At 47.5% G+C, this 16,348-nt stretch overlaps 1 protein-coding gene across 1 annotated transcript in view; it reads right to left on the bottom strand.

The window, feature by feature from the left end:
* MAN1C1 (mannosidase alpha class 1C member 1) overlaps window positions 1–15,113 on the bottom strand; it is a 130,785-nt gene extending 115,672 nt beyond the window's left edge. The window contains exon 1 of the mRNA XM_080657850.1: window positions 14,430–15,113. Coding sequence (XP_080513976.1) covers window positions 14,430–14,972 — 543 coding nt within the window. The 5' untranslated portion in view covers window positions 14,973–15,113. The remainder of the gene's footprint in view (window positions 1–14,429) is intronic.
* Window positions 15,114–16,348: the final 1,235 nt, after the last annotated feature.

Genomic DNA, 16,348 nt, shown 5'->3' with positions numbered 1-16,348 from the left:
ATGTTGGAAACAGCAAAGACTTTTTGAAAACAGTGAGTGAATCGAGAGGGAATATTGGAGGAAGAAAAACAATAAAGAAAAGGTCATAATTAAAATTCTAGAAGTAAAAAAATTACTTGAAATAAAAAATTCACTGGATGAGCTTAATAACAGATTGGACACTACAGAAGAAAAGTTCAGTAAACTAGAAGGTGGGTTAATATAAATTATCCACACCAAATCACAGAGAGAAAGAAAGAGTGAAAAGAAAATGAATAGTGACTCAGTCACTTCTAGGAAAATATTAGGAAATCTAACTTATATGTAACTAGAGTTCTAAAAGATAGATTGGGGTAAAAAAAATATTAAAGAAATATGGGCAGGAGAGCAACTAAGATGGTGGCATAGGTAATGCCTGTACTCGCTGCCTCCTACAACCACATCAAAATTACAACCAAAATACAGAAACATCATCCAGAACTGCCGGAAAGCTGGCTGAATGGAAGTCTTACAACTAGATAAGTAAAGAAGAAAGCACACTGAGACTGGTAGGAGGTGCAGAGGCACGGAATTGGCTGGTCCAGCACCCACGTGTGCTGCTTTTTCAATCTGGAGGAAGACCATCTCTACAGAGGCCACCTGTGAGGAGCAAGTGTCCCAGCCCCACACCAAACCCCCAGCCCCGGGTCCCAGAGCTGGGAAGAGAAGTCCCCGTAACTACAAGCTGTAAAAACCAGTGCTGTTTGGGGCTCAGTGACACAGAGGCTGCTGAAGACCTCGCTGTTCCTCTTAAAAGGCCAGCACCACAAACTGAACTTACAAGGTCCCACTTCCTCTGAGCTCCAGCACCAGGGTGAGGCTTTTGAAGACACAGACACATAAGAGGAGGAACTGGATTGTCTGGCATCAGGGCAGGAACTCGGGGCAGTTTTCTCCCAGACGGAGGTGCTCTCAGGGATCATTGTTCCCATGCTGGGACCTCCCAGGTCGCAGGGCTGACTGGCAACCATTACTGTTTGCTTCGCCCTGGTGATTCCCTAAGACCCTGCCTCATCCAATTTACAACCCCAACCAAGCTGGGTGCAGCAGCTTTTTCATATGAATGGCCTGACCTTGTTCAGGCTAAAATCTGGCAAACAAGCTGCAGCTGGGTCAGGGAGCTCCAGACCTATCAATAAAAGGCCCAAGACCCGGCAGCAGCACCAGCCTGCCTTGCTTCAAAGCTGGGCCTCATCTGGGCACTTTCAAACCCAATACAAAGAGGAAGAATCTGCAGATCTCTGTAGCTCCTGCTGGGTGGCCCCAGGCAGTGGCTGACTCTGGACCTCCCTGGAGACCCAAGAGCCAGTATACCCAGTGGTCAGTGTCAGACCATAGCATATTACAACTCTATACAACCATAAGAGACACACTCAAAAGGCAGACTCAGTGTGCACCAAAGCCCCACTGAAGCAAGTTCTGCTCCATAGGGATGTCTCCTACACAGCAGCTCTCCCACTGTAGTTACAGCTGGTCTTCACAGCAAATTGGCCCAGAGGTCAATTCCTCCCAGTGACACCAAAAGCAATCAAGTCTCAACTACAACAAAACTGTGCTCACAGACCACAAAGGGGTGCACCTAGAGATCCCAGCTCAGGTGACTGGGGAAGTTGAGCCACTGGGCCCTAAAGAACACCTACTACACAAGGCCACTCTACCAACTCAAGGAGACATAGCAGCTCTACCCAGTACATAGAAACAAATACAGGGAAGCAGCCAAAATGCGGAGACAAAGAAACATGTCACAAATGAAAGAAATGGAAGAAAGCAAACTACTGGCTATAGAGTTCAAAACCACAGTTATAAGGTTATTCAAGAATCTTCTAGAAACCTCCAAAAAAAATGGAAAAGAACCAGTCATAAATTAAGCATACACTGACTGAAATAAAGAATAATATACAGTGATTCAATAGTAGAGTAGAGGATTCTGAGAATCAAATCAACAATTTGAAATATAAGGAAGCAAAAAAACACCCAACCAGAAGAGCAAAAGAAATAAGAATAAAAAATATGAAGATAGTGTAAGGAGCCTCTGGGACAACTTCAAGCATACCAACATTCACATTGTGGTCATGCCAGAAGATAGAGAGCAAGATACTGAAAACCTATTTGAAGAAATAAAGACAGAAAACTTCCCCTACCTGGTGAAAGAAATAGACTTACTAGTACAGGAAGCACAGAGAACCCCAAACAAGAGGAACCTAAAGAGGACCACATCAAGACACATCATAATTAAAATGCCAAGGGCTAAAGACAAAGAGAGAATCTTAAAAGCAGCAAGAGAAAAGCAAGGGAATGCCTATACCATTGTCAGCTGATTTCTCAACAAAAACTATGCAGGCCAGAAGGGAGTGACAAGAAATAGTCAAAATGATGAATAGCAAGGACCTACAACCAAGATTACTCTACCCAGCAAAGCTATCATTTAGAATTGAAAGTCAGATAAAGAGCTTCACAGACAAGAAAAAGGTAAAGGAGTTCATCACCACCAAACCAGTATTATATGAAATGTTGAAGGGTATTCTGTAAGAAGAAGATGAAGAAGGAAAAGAAAAAGATCAAAAATATAAACAACAAAATAGCGACAAATATATACCTATCAACAATTGAATTTAAAAATCCAAATAAACAACTAAGAAATCTAATGAACAGAATAAACTGGTGAATAAAATAGAATCAGAGGCATGGAAATGGAACAGACTGATGATTCTCAGAGGGACGGGGGTTGGGGGGGAAGAAGAGATTAAACAAAGATCTTATATGCATATATACATTACCTATGGACACAGACAATAGGGTGGCGAAGGCCTGGGGTGGGGCCAGAACCGGGGCAATGGGGGGGGGGGGGGGAAAGAGGGACATCTGTAATAATAAAGATTAAGTACATATATATATATATGTGTGTGTGTGTGTGTGTGTGTGTGTGTGTGTGTATGATAAAGATGAAAGAGAAACCTCAATCAATGATGGAAGGACATAATTGTTATACTAAAAACTTTGGGTTTATTCTGTTAATAACAGTGAGAAAATTGAATCCTATCTAATAAAAGGACAATATGCAAATTGACCGTCACTCCAACACACAAGATGGCTGCCCCCATGTGGACACAAGATGGCTGCCACAAGATGGCCAGCAGGGAAGGGCAGTTGGGAGGAACCAGGTCTGCAAGGGAGGGCAGTTGTGGGCGATCAGGCCAGCAGGGGAGGGCAGTTGGGAGGGACCAGGCCTGCAAGGGAGGGCAGTTGGGGACGATCAAGCCTGCAAGGGAGGGCAGTTAGGGGTGACCAGGCTGGCAGAGGAGGGAAGTTGGGGGCAACTGGGCCTGCAGGGAAGGGCAGTTGGGGGGGGGACCCAGGCCTGCAGGGGAGAGCAGTTGGGGGGAACCAGGCCTACAGGGGAGGGCAGTTAGGGGTAACCAGGCCCGCAGGGGAGGGCAGTTAGAGGCAAACAGGCTGGCAGGGGAGTAGTTAGGGCAGCCATGGGCAAACTACGGCCCGCGGGCCGGATCCGGCCCGTTCGGCTGTTCTATCCGGCCCGCGGAGCCGAAAGAGCGGAGGGTTCTCTTGCTCTCCCCTCCGCTCCTTTACTTTGAATTTATATTAGTTCACACAAACACTCCATCCATGCTTTTGTTCCGGCCCTCTGGTCCAGTTTAAGAACCTATTGTGGCCCTCGAGTCAAAAAGTTTGCCCACCCCTGGGTTAGGGGGTGATCAGGCTGGCAGGCAGAAGTGGTTAGGGCCAATCAGGAAGGCAGACAGGCAAGCAGTTGGGAGCCAGCAGTCCTGGATTGTGAGAGGGATGTCCGACTGCCCGTTTAGGCCCGATCCTACACACACACACACACACACACACACACACACACACATATATATATATATGTACTTAATCTTTATTATTACAGATGTCCCTCTTTCCCCCCCCCCCCCCATTGCCCCGGTTCTGGCCCCACCCCAGGCCTTCGCCACCCTATTGTCTGTGTCCATAGGTAATGTATATATGCATATAAGATCTTTGTTTAATCTCTTCTTCCCCCCCAACCCCCAATCGTGGGGTCCCAGATTGGAGAGGGTGCAGACTAGGCTGAGAGACACACACACACACACACACCTGTGCATGAATTTCGTGCACTGGGCCTCTAATATATTAATAAAAATCATGCAATTTCTTCTTTATGGGGAAAAAATATATGGGCAAAATGTTTCCAAACTTGATGAAAAAAATATTACCCAAAGAAGCTCAAAAAACCCCAAGAAGGATAAACAATGATATCCACACTTAAGCACAGCATAGTCAAATTATTGAAAATTAAAGATAAAGAGAAAATCTATATATATATATATATTTTATTGATTTTTTTACAGAGAGGAAGGGAGAGGGATAGAGAGTTAGAAACATCGATGAGAGAGAAAAATCGATCAGCTGCTTCCTGCACACCTCCTACTGGGGATGTGCCCGCAACCAAGGTACATGCCTTGACCGGAATCGAACCTGGGACCCTTCAGTCCACAGGCCGATGCTCTATCCACTGAGCCAAACCGGTAGGGCAATAAAGAGAAAATCTTAACAGCATTGAAAGAAAGGGGGAAAACATTACACACAAGGGAATATATCCTAACCTCTCATCAGAAACAATGCAAGTTACAAATCAATGGGTCTTTTATGTAAAAAAAGAAAAAAGTCAACTGAAAATTCTATATCCAGCAAAAAATATCAAATACTAGAAAATCAAATGCATGTTGGGCTTAACATTCTGTTAAAACCAATATGATCACAATATTAACAGAATTAAAGAAGAAAATCGTATGATGATCATCTCCATAAATACAGGAAAAAAAACATTTGAAAAAATTCAATCCTATTCCTGATAAAAACTCTCAGCAAACTAGGAATAGAAGGGGGCTTCCTCAATCTGATAAAAGGCATCTATCAAAACCTGTACCTAGCATCATACTTAGTGGTGAAAGACATTTTTCCCTTGCTATCAAGAACAAGGCAAATATATCAATTCTCACATCTATTTAATATTGAACTGGAAGGCCTAGCCAGTGCAATGAAGCAAGAAAAATAAATGAAAGGCATAGCCATTGGAAAGGAAAAGGTAAAACTGTCTTGACTCACAGACAACATGAGTATATGCATAAAAGATCCTAAAAATGTTTAAAAATTAATAAATAAATTCAATGAGGTCACATGATGAAAAGTCAATGTACAAAACAATCTATTGTATTTCTACATACTAGCAACAATTGAAAAATAAAAATTTATGCCGAAACTGGTTTGGCTCAATGGATAGAGCGTCGGCCTGTGGACTGAAGGGTCCCGGGTTCGATTCCGGCAAGGGCATGTACCTTGGTCGCGGGCACATCCCCAGTGGGAGGTGTGCAGGAGGCAGCTGATCGATGTTTCTCTCTCATCGATGTTTCTAGCTCTCTAGCCCTCTCCCTTCCTCTCTGTAAAATATCAATAAAATATATTTATAAAAAAAAAAGAAAATAAAAATAAAAATTTAAAGAATACCATTTACAACATCATAAAAAATATAAAATACTTAGAGATATGGCTCATAAAAGATATTCAAGCCCTCTACATTAAAAACTACAAAACATTGTTCAGAGAAATTTAAGAAAATCTAAATTAATAGAGATACCACATTCATGGACCCAATACTGTTAAGAAATCAATTATTCCCAAATTGATTTATAAATTCAAGGAAAATCCAATCAAAGTCCTAACAGGAATTTTCATAGAAACTGATTAGCTTGTTCTCAAATATATGCAGAAATGTAAAGCACCTATGTAATAGCCAAATCTATTTTGAAAAAGAACTTCAAAGATGGAGGAATCAGATGACCTTAAGTTCTTGACACTTACTAAAGCTCCAGCATGAAAATAGTATGAATTGGCATTAAGATAGATCAACAGAACAGAACAGTCCTGAAACAGAACCACATGTATATATGGTCAATTAATCTAGCAGGACATCAAAGCAATTCAATGGGGAAAAGAAAACAGTGCTAAGCAACTGGACCATCTAAGTGGAAAATAATGAACTGCAACCCCTACCTCACACCATATAGAAAAGTTAATTTGAAATAGATGAGAGTCCTAACTGTCAAAACTAATATGATCAAGCTTGTAGAATTAAAAAGAGACAATCTTCATGACCTTATGGCAGGCAAAGATTTTCTTTTATTTTTTATTTATTTATTTATTTATTTATTTATTTATTTATTTATTTTTAAATATTTTATTGATGTCAGAGAGGAAGGGAGAAGGAGAGAAAGATAGAAACATCCATGATGAGAGAGAATCATGGATCGGCTACCTCCTGCATGCCCCCTACTGGGGATCGAGCCCGAAACCCAGGCATGTGCCCTTGACTGGAACTGAACCCGGGACCCTTCAGTCTGCAGGCCAACACTCTATCCACTGAGCCAAACCGGCCAGGGCAAGATTTTCTTTTAAGTACACACAGAAACAATCACCATACAAAATACTGAGACATTGGACTTCATTAAAATTTAAAACTTCTGCTCTCTGAGTGACACCATTAAGAAAATGGAAAGATAGCCCTGACCAGTTTGGCTCAGTGGTAGAGCATCAGCCTGCGGACTGAAGGGGCCCAGGTTCGATTCCGGTCAAGGGCATGTACCTTGGTTGTGGGCACATCCCCAGTAGGAGGTGTGCAAGAGGCAGCTGATCAATGTTTCTCTCTCATCGATGTTTCTAACACTCTATCCCTCTCCCTTCCTCTCTGTAAAAAATCAATAAAATGTATTTTTAAAAAAAGAAAATGGAAAGATAAACCATAGAAGGGGAGCAAATACATATATACCTGACAAAGAACTAACATCTAGAATATGTAAAGAATTTCTAGAATTCAATAAGATGATAAACAGAGCTCTTTTTTTTTTTTTTAACAAAAAAAGGACAATATATTTTAATAGGCACATAAAAGGAAGATACGGAAATGGCAAATAAAACACATGAAAAGATGTTCACTATAAATAGTTAACAGGGAAACAAAAATTAAAATCGCCATGAAATATCAGTACACATCACACAGAATAGCTAAACTTAAAAAGGTGGACAATACTTAGTGTTGCTGAAGACATCCTCACACGTTGGTGGAAGTATAAAATAATCTAACTATTGGAGAAAGTGTCCCAGTTTCTTTTAAAGATAAACATACATATCTACACAAAAGAAAGGAAAACATGCCTACACAGACTTGTACATACAATGTTCATAGCAGCTTATTCATAATAGCCAAACACTGGAAACAACGAAGAAGTCCAACGTCACCAGATGAACAAATTGTAGTATATTTAGACAACAGGATACATCTCCACAATAAAAAGGAACAAAGTACTGATCCCACATGCATGAAGAAGCCTTGTACAAAAAGGCATATATTGTGCTATTCCAGTGGTCGGCAAACTGCGGCTCACGAGCCACAGTTTGCCGCTCTCTTGACTAATGAGTTTGCCGACCACTGTGCTATTCCATTTAAGTGGAGTTCTAGAACAAGTGAAACTAATCTCTGGTGACAAATCAAAACAGTGGTTGGAGGTGGATGATAGGGGACTGACTGGGGAGGAGCAGAGGGGACTTTCTGAGGTGGTGGAAATGCTCCATATCTTGATAGGGGAGTGGTTTATATGGCTTTCTGTATTTGTTAAAACTTACCAAACTTGCCGAAACCGGTTTGGCTCAGTGGATAGAGCATTGGCCTGAGGACTGAAGGGTCCCAGGTTCGATTCTGGTCAAGGGCATGTACCTTGGTTGCGGGCACATCCCCAGTAGGGGATGTGCAGGAGGCAGCTGATCAATGTTTCTCTCTCATCGATGTTTCTAATTCTCTATCCCTCTCCCTTCCTCTCTGTAAAAAATCAATAAAATATATTTAAAAAAACAACTTACCAAACTGTATATTTAGGACCTGTGCAGTTTGCTATATATAAATTATACTTAAATAAATAGTACCTGTATCACAGGGTTGTTGTAAAAAAAAAAAAAAAGATGAGAACACAAGGGACAGGCACTGAGAGGCCAAGAGTCTTATCTATGCACCTTATCAGGCCCTACAGAACATTGCTGTATTGCACAGTGGATTTTATGTGACCACTGCGTCATGACAGAGATGGAGAGGAGCAAAATCTATTCTTCAGTCCGCGAAAATGGTTGCTATTGAGTGAAAACTGTTTGCCTGTAAGTTTCACCTGTGGAACAGCTGACTCCCAGAACATTCCAGATAAGAGCATAAATATTGCTTATCTATTAAGGAGGACACTAATCAGTATGTCAAAGTTTCTTTGGTAAAAGCGACCACTAATAGTGCTGCACAGATGGACAATTGCCTGGTCTTTAATTAATGAAAATTCAGAGTTAAGAGACATACTCAGACCCCTTGTAGTCTAGCTGTTCTGCTGCTGAGTTTGCGGAGCTCTCAACCCACATCTTCAAAAACAGCTTTCTCAGGGGAAGAAACACCTTCCACTGGGCCATCGCACTGAGGCCATGTGACCTCTGTAGCTTCTGTTCCCCAGGAATGGAGACACCAAAAAGCAAGTGTGGCTTACAGTGATATCTGCATTTAAAAGGACCAAGTATGGCTCTAGCCGGTTTGGCTCAGTGCATAGAGTGTTGACCTGCGGACCGAAGGGTCCCGGGTTTGATTCCAGTCAAGGGTATGTACCTCAGTTGCAGGCCCCTTCCCCCACCCGGGCCACAGTCAAGGCTCTTGTATTTCTTTCCATCTTTCTCTCTCTCTTCCACTCTCTCTAAACATCAATGGAAAAAATATCCTCGGGTGAGGATTTTAAAAAGAGAGAGAGAACCAAGTATGCTGCCTCGCCTATTAACTAGTCCCCAGAGCTGAGTGAGGGTGAATTTTGAGTCCTCAAAATTCTTTGAGGAGTCTCCAGTTTGTTTCCTACCATCACCTGCCATGAAAATACAGAGCTAAGAAAGCTGAAATTTCCCCAAATTATGCAAACACTTGTGCATAAGGCCTTGGTCCCAGGGTAATGGGAAATCAAGACCCAGGGCTTATTGTTTGATGAGCCTGTTTGGTTTTTTTTTTGGTTTTTGTGTGTGTGTTGTGTTTTTTTTTTTTTTTTTGGACTGCAGGTGTACAGAACTGGAATAATAATAATCCTTGGTTTATGACATTCATCCCAGCCCTGTGCATGGCCCTTCTTTTAAAGAAATGTAATAAATGCCCATGAATTCACCTGAGGCAACTACTCTCCTGAATCCTGTCCATCATTTCCTTGCTAAGGCTTTCCTGACCTGACCCATGAAAGCAAGGTAGGGAGAGAATTTCCGAGAGCTCCCACCTCCTCCCTTAACACAGACTCAACTTAGGATGCAGAGGCAGGCACCTTCCCCCAGTCACAGGCAGTACCACAAGGCTGGGTGCCCACCTAGATTACCAAACAGCTTCCTTACACAGGGCCTTCCAATCTGCACGCCTGATTTATTTTTTTCAATAAGAGAAAAGATGTAAGTCCCTTTGAGCAAAGTATGCCTGATATCTATCACAATATTTATTTTCGGTGGAGTAATGGATCAGTCTTCAGGGAAAGCTAGAGAAAAGGCATTTCTTGAGCTTGGATGTAAATCAGTCACTCTGAAAACTGCATGGGAATCTATACTCTTACCCCCCTGCTAACTACAATGTGAAATAAGCAGCTGACTTTTAAAAGTCATTGTATTACTCGTTTCTAAACCAAACACTAAAGAAAGTTAGGGATCTGAGGCCCAAGAAGCAATTGCTCCTGGAATGTCTGCTCCTAACTCCCCCAAGTGATGGTGCAACTCAAAATGAAAGTGAGATCCACCCAACCTGCAGGTGTTAAGCTATACACCTGGCGGGGACGAGTTCTAAGCTTTCCTTGTAGTACTCAGCTCTAAGGAGGAAGGATGAGGTATGTGAATGAGCTTAGGATGCAAGGGTCTCCCAAGGGACCTTTCTAGTTATTATAGGCCACTCTTCCTATCTATAGTAAATGTATCATAGAGCAGGACCAGAGTAAAACTGAAGAAGGACAGGGGAGGGATCCATCCAACATTTGATGGATTTGCAATTTAAACAGAGCTCTTCAAAGGAAAGCTATGTAAATCTGAGGCGTTCCTAATATTAATTATCCTAACATCTCACAGGCTCAGATTCACATGCTACAAAGAACACAAAGCCTTTTAATTTTCCTACCTGTCCCTGACACTGGCGGTGATAAATCAGACATACAGAGAAACCACACATGACTAACGAACCAGCCCATTAATGGGGAGCAAAGATCATTTGCCAAGATGACTTACTCAGACATAGCCACAAATCATAACCAGCAATATCCTGGAGGCTTAACGCAGCAGGCACGGTCGGCAAGAGCCCGGGCACTCCTGCCAAGTTGCAGGCATTCCAGGGCGACTCGGGCACCCCGCAGATGCCTGCTATCCAGGCATGAAAGATTTCCCTCATGGCGGCCCCCTCCCCACTCTCTTCGAGTTAAACTTGGACTTGGAAAATTACTGCACTTCTGTAAGATCTCGAGTCTTTTAGAAGCCCCCAAATCTGGCTGTGGCCCCCTACTCTGAGACTCAGAATCAAGAACCCTAGGAAGAAGGGCCAGCCTCTGCCATAGTAACCTTAACTGTTAGTTGATAGATTGTTTTTCTGTAGCCACTCATTCAAGTATCTGAGCCAACTCAGTCCCACACCCTACTCCAGGTGCTTGGGCAGATCCATAACCAGAAGAGTAAACAGGTGAGAGTGATGGAGAGATAAGATCCTCTAAATGCCAGTCTGCTCGTTTTACCTTGAAAACTGAGGCACAGTGATTAATAGGGATTTTCCTCTTAGGTTGGGGTTGATAGTGTGACACAGGCTGCATTCTTGGTGGGACTGCCACATACAGCGGTGTGTAAGGGTAGAGGAGATGGGAATGAGGCTGAAATTTAACCCATATTCTTCATAGGACTAAGGGCAGCCCCACTCTAATACTCACTGTCCCAGACTGCTCAATTCCCTTTAACAAAAGCCCCCTTCACTGGAAGGGACAACTGAGGCTGCCCAGATCAGCAACCAATCATCATTAATAGGGGCCAAGAGAGTTTGAATCCCTTCATTGGGATGTAACCCTGACAAGCTATATACCCCCAATTCTTGTCATGAGTGAGAAGAGTCTGTTGAACTTAAAATTCATCAGAAACCCATCTATGGCTGAGGTCTCTATACTAATTTTAACAATAATTTCCTAGATTATCATCAGATCTGAAAGGAAAGACTGCTAGCAAGCCGTTTTACATTTTCGCCAGCCCTTTACTCTTCATGATCCCAAGCTGAGGATCTGTCACTGTTCAATCTCACCTCTAAACTCAATTTATGGGCGATAGGAATAATTAACTTAATCAACTCTATAAATGTCTACTCTCGACTAGGTGTTAGGGATACAACATAAACACCAGCACCATCAACAGCAACACACTTCTGTCCCTGACTTCATGGAACTAAGACATGTTTGAATATTGAGCTGGGGAAAGCCCATCTGCTAAGAGAGAAGACTGGTAGTCTACTTGGAGGCTGGGTCTGGAAGCAAGAGGGTATGTGGCCAGCCTATCATCCTCTCCCTCACCCCATTTTACAGAAGGAAAAATAAGGTCCAGGAAGGAGATGAAGTGACTTGCCCAGAGTCAGACAGCTGACAGCTGAGCTAAACTGTCAAACCCCACATTCTCTGGGTCTCCCCTTTACACCACATTGCCTCCTCTAAGGTTCCAAAATCTCAAAGGGAGGAGAAATAGTTGGTTTGCATGACAGATTGTTTCCTGATGCATGTACCAGAGCATGCAGCTCCAACCCAACTTATCAGCACAGACCTTGTGCCCATGTCCATCTTTCAAACCAGAATGTTTATAAATATAGTTCGTCGATCTAGAGCCCAGTGTCCACTCTTCATTTACTCTCATTTATCAACCTCTCTGACTCTCTTGATGCGTACTTTCACTTAAAAAAACAACAACACTAATCTTATAAGAACAGAGCCCTTTTTATCTGATGCTAGCTCCCCCTTTGCTCCTGGGGTCTAATCAATCCATGTCTGGAAATAAACAAGCCGGAGAGAAAAGCTACAATACCTTTTATGAAAACAGGCACCTTTCTGAAATGATCCACCCCTGGGCATGGCACAGATAGAAATTTAAGTGAGGAGGAAATAAAGACATTCTCCAGCAATAGTCATATGCATTCCCCATCAGGCAGGACACCAGGGAACAAGGTCACTCTGGGTTAAGAGCTAAACCAAAACCTCAGCCCCACATTATTCAGGGTGTTTGGAAGTGTCGGGGCTGCGGGGGAGTCCAAACTCAGGAAGTCTGAAGAGTCAATAGGCTTCAAAACATAATAGTGTATATAGTCCAGGTCCCTCCATTCTGAGGTCTTCAAGATAGTAAGAGAGGGCTCATTGAACATCAACTTCAGGCAAATGCAAGTAGGCCTCCAGCTACTCCTGTGGCACACAGAGATGCCACATAGAAAGATCCAGACATGTGGCACCCAACATGGACCTCCACCCATCATGTTATTTTACACCCACCTGCAAAACATAGTCCCCACACCTCCCAACTCCCACCCACCCCCAGCTGCTGCAGCAAGTCACACCCACAGCCCCTGCTGGCAAGGGAGGCTGTCTTTGTATATAGGGGCAGAACCAAGTCCTCACTAGCCAGGCCACCATGACTCCCAAGCCCAGGCTTTCAGAAATGGGTCACACATCCAGCTACAAATGCAGAAAACACCTCTTCTGAAGAGGACAGTAGTTAATACTTAATCCTCTAGGGATCCTTTTGAAAATCTCTGGCAGCTCTGGACACCCCATGAAAAACTGCATCCTTGCAGTTTATATGTCATTTCCCTGGGGGTTACTGCCCTCTTGAGGAGGTCTGAAAGGGCAGAAACTCAAAGGCAGCTTTGAGAAAGGGGGCTGTGTGTGGTCCAGGTGAGTATTCCACAACAGTTTCTTAACCCCTCCTTAACTACTGCAAGTCCCAGCCTTTAACACACCTTTGAGATTTCCACAATAATTTGGAAGGTGAGAATGCACACACACACACATACACATACAACAAGGACTCATCTTTGTGGCTTTCTATCTTGATGTCACAAAATGTCCTGCGAATACTAATTAAGACAGTCTCCAAACAGGGCTTAGAGCAGAAGAGCTGAGTAGCAGCAGACCCAAGGAGTGGGGAAAAGGCGGGCGCTGGGAAGGATAATCTGGACAAGGAGAGGGGGACAACTGGGCTCTCCACTGGCTGAGTAGGTCTCAGCAGGCAGGTCCTGACCTGGCTGCCTGCTCCCCCTGGAAATCACAGCAGACCTGCTGACTCCTTTGCCGCAAACCAAGAAGTCCAGAGAGAAGCAGCCCTTTCCTCCTGGGTTCCTGGGGCGCTGGGGGGCGGGGAGGGGCGGGGGGCGCGGGAAAGAGCATCCTCTCCTTTCTAGGCCCACTGCTTGCCCAAGGCCCCCTGGTGGCCTGGGGTGTCACCGCAGTCCCCTATGCATTGCTGGGCAAAAACCTCCCACCGGCAGCTCTAACCGTGGTAGAGCAGACTATTTGGGTACCAGTGGCAGCTTGGCAACGGTCTTCAAGCCCTGGTGAGGCTGCGTTTGCTTTTGGCTTCTTAAAGTAAAACTAAGATTCCGATCAAAGTGATCCTTCTAAACCACTCCCCAGTACAATCCCTACAGGGAACAAGTCCAAGAACTGCTTCATTAAGCCAATAATCCTGGAGCGTCTGTAACATTACTACCATCTTACTGATCATGTCTTCCTGCATCACATACAATTATGTGCAACTGTTCCAAGGCTCAACAGCAATAGTTAGCAAGAATGCACATCATACTCTGGTTTGTGGGTTACTGGCCAGATTACAAAAGATTTGCAGGGCACCAAATGCCCCCCAAACCCTGGGTTTCCAGGTAGCAGATCCTAGGCGTTTGGGGGAAGTCAGGATTTCCAGTGAGAAAGAACACGGCCCTTGACTCCTGCAAGCAGATAGGATGTCCATTAAAGAGCCTTACTAGAAACAGCACAAAACTCTACTAGCAGCTCCATAGGAAGGAGTGGAGCCCACCTGGGCTGGGGCCTGGACTGGAAAGACCAGAGACTGGGGGTGGGGGAAGTCCAGTGGTTCAGCTGCCACTTGCCAGGGGTAGGGATTATTAAGGGAACCCAACGGTGGGGAAGTGAGCAGGTAGGCATCGAGGTGGGAAGTTTGAGAGGAGAGGAGGTGCAGTGTGCGCCAGACGAGTCTAGAGTAGACCAGGGACCAGGCGTGAATGAAGGCCGGGGAAGTGGATGGAAGCCCAAGAGGGTCTTTTCTTTTGGGGCGAGGAGAGTCCTTACCTCCTTGATTTTTTCCCGCTGGGTTTGAACCAGGCTTTGGGGCTCCTCACTGCCGCGGGTCCTGGTCCCCAGGACCGGGTGGCGGAGGCGGCTCCGGAACGCGTTGAAGTCAAAGCTGAACGGGAGGCTCCCCTCCTGGGGGGCCTCCGCGCGGCCGCCGGCGCTGCTGCGGGCCGCCGTGGCCTCCTCCCGCGGCCTGGTGGGCTGGGTCCGCCGCGTCCACCCTTTCCTCCGGCGGGGACTGGCGAGGCTGCTGGGGTCCTCCTCCCCAGGGGCTGGCGCGGCGGGGGCCGGATTGGGGGGTGACTCCTGCTCTCCGGCCAGGGGATGCCCAGGGACTTCGGGCACCACCTCCAGGCCTGGCTGCTGGGTCCGGGGGGCCAGGAAGAAGCGCTTTAAGCGAGAGGAGTTGGGCAGCAGGAAGAGAGCCCCGAAGCACAGGGTGAAAAGGCCTGAGAGGAAGAGAAGGAAAAGGAACTTCTGCGGCAACCGCAGCCCCCACGGGGAGGCCGGGACGAAGCCGGGCACTTTCCTCATGAGCATCGTGGCCTGGCCCGGGGCTGGCGACAGTCAGCTCCCGCCGGCCCTGGGGCTCCGAGTCCAGGCACTTGTCAGCCGCGGCGGTCGTCGAGGGGCGCCGCTGGGGCGGGGGCCCCGAGTGTCTCCGGTCAGGGACTGCCTCTGAAGGAAGTTCAGGGAGTTTGGAGCGAGTCTTCCCGCGCCGGGGCGGGGGCGCAACGGCCTCGGCGGGGCCCGGGCGAGCCAGGCAGCACGGCCCAGGGCCCGGGCCCGCGAGAGCCGCCGCACGCCGCAGCCTTCCCCTTCCGCCGCGCAGCCCCCCGCGCAGCGACCGGAGCCCACGGGCCCGCGCCTTCCCGCGCTGCGGCCGCAGCTGGAGCCGTCACATGCCGTCCGCGGTGCCCGCTGTCGACGGAGAGGCGCCCGCAGGCCTCGTCCCCACGCCGAGCCCCTCAGCCCAAAGTTTCAGCCTCAGAAGCAGTTTCCAGAGAGGACGGACTCGGGGGCGAGGCCGGCGTGTCAGCGGCGCTCCGAACGCCGATCAGCCAGGTGGCGACAGCGCCCGGCGCGGCTCTCGGCGCGCGGCCACAACTTTGCCCTCCGCTGACGGCGCCGGGCGCGGGAGCGACACTTCTGAGACCCCCGGCAGGGGCTTCCCGAGCCCAGGTCCGGAGCCCGGAGCCGTCCGCCACCCGCCGCTGCGGGGCGGCCGCAGCTGCGCCCGGGAGTGGGGGCTCTCGCCCCGACAACTCGGGAGGGCTCCGGGTTCCCGCAGGGATCACCTGTTCCCGGTCCCTGCCGGCTCCGCGGAGCGCGCAGCCCCGGCTGCGCCTCCCCCGCTGCAGCTGGCGTGCTCGCAGCGGCCGCTCCAGACGAGCCGCCGCGCCGCAGGCTGAGCCGCCGCTGCCGAGCCTGCGCCCCACACGAGCGCACAGCCAGCCCGCCACCCCCGCCGCCGCAGCCCGGCAGTCACCGAGACAGCGCCCAGGCCCCGCCTCCCTCCGGGCCACGCCCTCCGGGCACGCCCACTGCGCGCGCCCACGGTCCACCTCGGCCGCGGCGCCGCAGCCAGGCCGCTGGCCTCAAGTCTGGCGGAGGGAGTGCGGGGCCTCAGCGAGGGTGGGAGCGGGACCGGACTCCAAGCCACGCCCCGTCCCTCCAGTGGCCAGCACCGTGCACACTCCCCACATCCCACCGACACCAATGGTCCCGCGGCGCTGGGTTGGCGGGGGGCGGTGAGGGGACGGCTGAGGGGGGCCGAGCGGAGCGAGGTCATTGGCTGCCTCGGAGGGATTCCCCAGTCGCCCATTGGTTAGTGCCCAGCGTTTGCTGGCCTGGAAGCGACCGAGACCTCCCCGCTTCGCCCCGCCACTTGGTGGTTGGTCCCTGGGGGGCAGGAG

This window comes from Plecotus auritus (genome assembly GCF_963455305.1).
Source record: "Plecotus auritus genome assembly, chromosome: 2".
NCBI classification, from domain to species: domain Eukaryota; kingdom Metazoa; phylum Chordata; class Mammalia; order Chiroptera; family Vespertilionidae; genus Plecotus; species Plecotus auritus.
Note: the sequence above shows the minus strand (reverse complement) of the source record. Positions and strands in the feature narration are given on the sequence as shown.